This window comes from Palaemon carinicauda, chromosome 15 (assembly GCF_036898095.1).
Source record: "Palaemon carinicauda isolate YSFRI2023 chromosome 15, ASM3689809v2, whole genome shotgun sequence".
Taxonomy (NCBI): Eukaryota; Metazoa; Arthropoda; class Malacostraca; order Decapoda; family Palaemonidae; genus Palaemon; species Palaemon carinicauda.
In genome coordinates this window covers 89,335,139-89,341,043 of record NC_090739.1, presented here as the reverse complement: position 1 = coordinate 89,341,043, position 5,905 = coordinate 89,335,139, and the positions used below count along the sequence as shown (strand labels likewise).

At 41.7% G+C, this 5,905-nt stretch overlaps 1 protein-coding gene across 1 annotated transcript; it reads left to right on the top strand.

Moving 5' to 3' along the window:
* Positions 1–880: 880 nt before the first annotated feature.
* On the top strand, positions 881–1,342 carry LOC137654062 (uncharacterized). The gene has a single exon (XM_068387697.1). The coding sequence runs from the start codon at positions 881–883 to the stop codon at positions 1,340–1,342; it is 462 nt and encodes a 153-aa protein (XP_068243798.1).
* Positions 1,343–5,905: the final 4,563 nt, after the last annotated feature.

Genomic DNA, 5,905 nt, shown 5'->3' with positions numbered 1-5,905 from the left:
GTATGTCTAACATAACTAGGTCTTGTCCTTGGCCCGATGCATCAACAGACCATGACGAGACCACCCAGCCCACCGTGCCCGGCAACCATTTAGCCGTGCCCAAAGTCAAGCTGGCACCATTTCATAGCATAACACCGCCTCCTGGTTTCCTGAGGGCAGACGTACTCTTCAGGGTGGCCAAGCTAAACGACCCCTGTGCCAACGCTGACTTCGACCTGACCTCCATCCCTGAGAAGGTGTTTGACAAGATCCACCCATGGCTCAGGTATCCTTCGACGACCTACGAACCAAACTAAGTATTATATACTCACTTTCCGTTTCAGCAAGAGCACAGAATGTCCTGGATATCAGCAATAGACCCATGGGCGATACCTCCCCTGTAGAATTGTGGGATGAACTGGTTGGACTTCTCATGCTGCCCGAGACCGATGCTAATGGAAGACGACTCGAGATAAGTCTATCTCGTTAAATATTACTTCGACACCTTCCGCAGAACATGAGAGCCCAGCTCAGTATTACCGACACCCTGCCGATGAACGACCTCCTCTTAAGGGCACAAAAGTTACACGAAGCTTACAAGGCCTCGCGTATTGCCGCATCATCCCTCAGCTCCTCGGGGGGGCCCTCTGTTGACGACGACGAAATCCTTGCCCTGACAAAGAAGAAACCTCTGCAGCCAATGCAGCAGAATCATAGACCAAACCCAACTTGGTGCTTCTACCACCAGCAGTTTGGTAGCAACGCAATGAAGTGCAGGGCCCCGTGTAAGTTCATGAAGAAACTTTGACGCCAGCCACTGTCGACATCGACCGTGGCCGCAGCAGCATATCGCAGCAAGATTGGATTCTACATTCTCGACGCTGTATGTAACCGTAGGCTTATGGTTGATACCAGCTGTATGCAGTCATCGTTTCCTCTCTCACCGGCTAAATTAAACCGTGCGCCTAGCAGTGATGCTACCGCGCTCATCACCGCCAATGGATCTCCCATACGGTGTTATGGGACTAGGGTGCAGAAAATCTCAATCATGGGCCAATTTTACTCTTGGCCCTTCGCCATCAATGACGTCAGACACCCCCTCCTTGGCGCAGACTTCCTGGCTCTCCATGGTCTACTCATCGACGCCGCCGGGAAACGCCTTATCGACACCGGGACTTGCCGAACCCGCCCACTGACAGCTGGTCCTAGTATCACACCTATATCTGCCATCGTAGCGCAGCCTTACGCCGCTCTTCTTCAGGAGTTCCCCGATGTCTTTAAGCCGAAACTTCGACAGTCGCCGGGGTCCCCCTCCAAGCACGGGGTCTACCACCACAACAATACGACGGGACCTTCTACATAAGCCAAGTTCCGCCGCCTCCCGCTGCAGAAGCTAAGAGATACTAAATGTGCCTTGGAAGATATGGAACGGATGGGCATGTGCAAGAAGGCATCCAGTCCTTGGACGTCTCCTCTCCACATGGTGAAGAAACCTGATGGGACATAGAGGCCCCTTTGCCCAACGTAGACTTTTTCACAATCCCCACATGGTACTTTAAAAACGCCGGATTCTATATCTCTCTTATTTTGATAAACATTAATAAGTGCGTTTTCTATGATCTTGGGATAAGAAAAAAAACAAAGAGGTTCTCAGTTTCGATATTATTTGTTATATTTTTAATACCTTCTATATATGGAAGTTTTATCTTATTTCTAAAATCTCTTAGGTTGGCCAGGGCACCAGCCACCCGTTGAGATACTACCACTAGAGAGGTATTGGATCCTTTGACTGGTCAGACAGTAATGCATTGGATCCCTCTCTCTGGTCACGGCTTATTTTTTCTATGCCTACACTTACACAGAATAGTCTGGCCTATTCTTTACATATTCTCGTCTTTCCTCATACACCTGAAAACAATGAGATACTTAACACTTCTTCACCCAAGGGGTTAATTACTGTACTGCAATTTGTTCAGTGTACTTTCCTCTTGGCAAGGGTAGGAGAGACTCTTTAGCTATGGTAAGCAGCTCTTCTAGGAGAAGGACACTCCAAAATTAAAACCATTGTTCTCTAGTCTTGGGTAGTACCATAACCTCTGTACCATGGTCTTCCACTGTCTTGGGTTAGAGTTCTCTTGCTTGAGGGTACACTCGGGCACACTATTCTATCTTAATATTTTTTTTCTCTTCCTCTTGTTTTTTTGAAATGGTGTGTTGGGCAGGCTTAATAGAAGGGCCATGGATGCCTGGTGGTTTATCAAGAGGTTGTCTTTTCCTTTTTTCTGACTTTTTCTTCTCAAAACCATCCTTACTGTCCTCACTTCAGTTGAAGTGGCTATCCTGGAGGGTATTTAGCCTTGCATGGTGTATCGGCTCCTCCATGTTGACCAGTTTTTCCGACTTTTTGCTATAGTCTATGGGTATCATCAATCATTTTATTTATAATTCTGTACATATTGTTTTCGTTATAATTCTTGTTAATCTAGTTTTTAAGTATGATGTCTCTTTTTTATTTCTATTAATTCTTATGCTGTCTGGAGACATTGAGCAAAATCCGGGACCAGTACGTCCTAGATTTCGTCAATGCCGTCTTTTGTATTGCAATATTCGTGGTCTTCATACAAATATCCAAGACCTTACAGTTGCGTACAGACAATATGATATTCTTTTGTGCTCAGAAACTTTGGTTTCTAATATGAGGCACTCATCTGAGCTCCTTATAACTGGTTTCAAGAAGCCAATAATGTTGAAACGTGATGCCATCCCTAGGGCCAGGGGAATGGCGGTGTATATTAGGACCGAGTACCCTACTTCTCATAAGTCCTGCTATCAATGTGGATGTCACGAGATTCAGGTAATAAATGTTTGTGGCAGGCATAACAACTTTTATTTGTGTTCGATCTACCGGAATCCAGACATGGATGATTCTATCTTCGATTGTCTTCTTACCATTATGGCTAAGATACAAGAAGATGATAGAAAGGCTTCTTTTGTCTTTGTTGGTGATTTTAATGCTCACCATAGGGAGTGGTTAAGTTCTATCTCTCCTACCGATCGCCATGGCTTAAGAGCTTTAGACTTTGCCTCTGAATCAGGCTGTGAGCAAATCATAAATGAAGCTACTCACAGGTCTGGTAATTGCTTGGACCTCGTACACACCGACTCCCCTGGCGTTTTAACTAGTAAGGTTGGTTCTCTGATCATGCCTTGATTTCATTATTAGTGAAGACTGAGCAGCCTGTCCCTGATATATCAAATTCTTGTAAAATTTATATGAAATCCCAAGCAGACTGGAATAGGATTTTGCATGATCTTTTGTGCTTGAATTGGTCACAATTATATAATAGTGTAGATCCTGTTGTCCCTTTGAATGAGAGTCTAGTCAACATAATTGATAGGTGTATCCCTTCTCGTGTGGTAAGGTACCGAGTGAAGGACAAACCATGGTTCAATGATGATTGTAGACGTGCTTATTTGGAGAAGCAGGAGGCCTATCACCTTTGGAAGGGTATCAGATCAGATTTGACCTGGAACAACTATACTCAACTTCGAGCTTTTGCTCAGAGAGTTTATGCCTCAACTCAAAAGGAGTACAATTTAACCATAAAAGAAACCCTTTCTGGTACAACTCAGGAACATAAATGGTGGTCTACCCTTAAATCTGCACTCTTTGGTGTAGATGCAACAGTTCCTCCTTTTCTTAAACCAGATGGCTCAGTCACTCACTGTCCAAAGGAAAAGGCAACCCTTTTGGCTGATGTTTTTGACAGTAAACAGAGTAATGAAAAACTTGAACTTCCTCATTCATGTTTTCCTGAGGCTAAACTAACTAGTTTAGCTTTTCGATCTCGTGAGATTAAAGCTCTGTTGATGGACCTTGATGCTTATGGAGGTGTAGACCCAAATGGTATTTTTCCTTTGTTTTTCATAAAGACAGCAGATTTCTTAGCCCCAAAGTTATCTGTTATTTTGCGCAAGTTAGCAAGAAGAGGAGCTTTTAGCACTTGTTGGAGAATTGGTAATGTTACTTCTCTATGTAAATGTGTTTGTGTTAGCTCAATTCCCACTGATTACCGCCCAATTTCCATAACTCCCATATTATCTAAAGTTTTTGAACGTCTTCTGGCAAAACGTCTTAATAGGTTTGCTGAAGGTAATCATCTACTCCCTAGTTTGCAATTTGGTTTTCGTAAAGGCCTTGGAGCATGTGATGCCCTTCTTACAATATCCAATGCTGTACAGAAATCCCTCGATTGTGGTCGGGAAGTTCGTATGGTTGGCCTTGATTTTTGTGCTGCCTTTGACCGTGTTAATCATGAGGTCCTTGTTTTCAAACTGAAACAGTTGGGAGTGGGTGGGTCGTTTCTTAGCATTATTATTGATTTTTTAAGTAACAGATCTCAAAGAGTAGTTGTTGACGGGCACCATAGTGAGTATAGGGATGTGATATCCGGTGTTCCACAGGGTAGTGTTCTTGGCCCATTACTTTTCATACTATATACACATGACATGTGGTTTGGCCTAAAAACCAAGCTTGTTGCATATGCATATGATGCTACTCTCTTTGCATCAATTCCATCCCCTGAATGTAGATCTGGGGTTGGTGAATCCCTTAATAGAGATTTAGCTAAAATTAGTGCATGGTGCAAATTAGGGGGTATGAAGTTGAATCCTAACAAAACTCAAAGTATGATTGTAAGTAGGTCAAGGACAGTGGCTCCTCAACATCCGGATCTCAGTATTGATAATATTTCTTTAAATTTGTATGACTCTTTCAAAAATTTAGGTGTGATTCTCGACAGCAAATTTACTTTTGAGAAACATATAAGGTCTGTGTCTTCTGCAATAGCACAAAAAATTGGCTTATTGAGAAAGTCTTTTAAAATTTTCGGTGATCAATCTATTCTGAAGAAGTGTTTTAATTCTTTCTTTCTACCTTGTTTTGAGTATTTGTCTCCTGTCTGGTCTTCAGCTGCTGATTCTCATCTTAATTTGTTGGACAGAAACTTACGGTCTATTAAATTTCCTATTCCTGATCTAGATATTAATCTCTGGCACTGTCGTTCAATTAGTTCATTATGCATGTTGCATAAGATTTTTCATAACTCTGACCATCCTTTACATTCAGATCTCCCTGGACAATTCCATCCTGTTCGTAATACTAGGCAGGCAGTTAATTCTAATAGCCAGGCCTTCTCCATCATGAGGCTCAACACTACGCAGTACTCTAGAAGTTTTATTCCAGCTGTTACCAAGTTGTGGAATGATCTTCCTAATCGGGTAGTTGAATCAGTGGAACTTCAAAAGTTCAAAGTTGGAGCAAATGTTTTTTTGTTGACCAGGTGGACATGAGTCTTTTTATAGTTTATATATGACATATTTGTTTTTGACGTTGTTAATAGTTTATATATGACATATCTGTTTTGACGTTGTTACTTTTTTTTAGATTGATTTATTGTTAATTTATTCTCTTCATTTATTTATTTCCTTATTTCCTTTCCTCACTGGGCTATTTTTCCCTGTTGGAGCCCCTGGGCTTATAGCACTTTGCTTTTCTAACTAGGGTTGTAGCTTGGATAGTAATAATAATAATAATAATAGTAACATCATGATCTTTATAATATATCGCGTTGGCTTTGTTGATGGCCTTTTCTATGACGTATGTCAGGTGGAATAGCTGGGCGAGTTGTTTACAAATGATTTCAAATTCTTTACTTAGGTAGGCTTGGGAACAGATTCTCAAACCTCTAAGAAATAGATTACAAACTACTCCAATTTTTACAGAAATGTCGTGATAACTAAAGAAATGAATGTAGGAAATAGAGGAAGTTGCTTTTCTATACACAGTGAAATTGTACCCTGACGATTCCCTTATAATTAGTATGTCCAATAAAGCTAAATTTCCATCTTTTTCCCATTCAGTTTT

What these genes read in the sequence shown, in the direction of transcription:
- LOC137654062 (XM_068387697.1), top strand. Translation starts at nt 881, where the DNA reads ATGGTTGATACCAGCTGTATGCAGTCATCGTTTCCTCTCTCACCGGCT.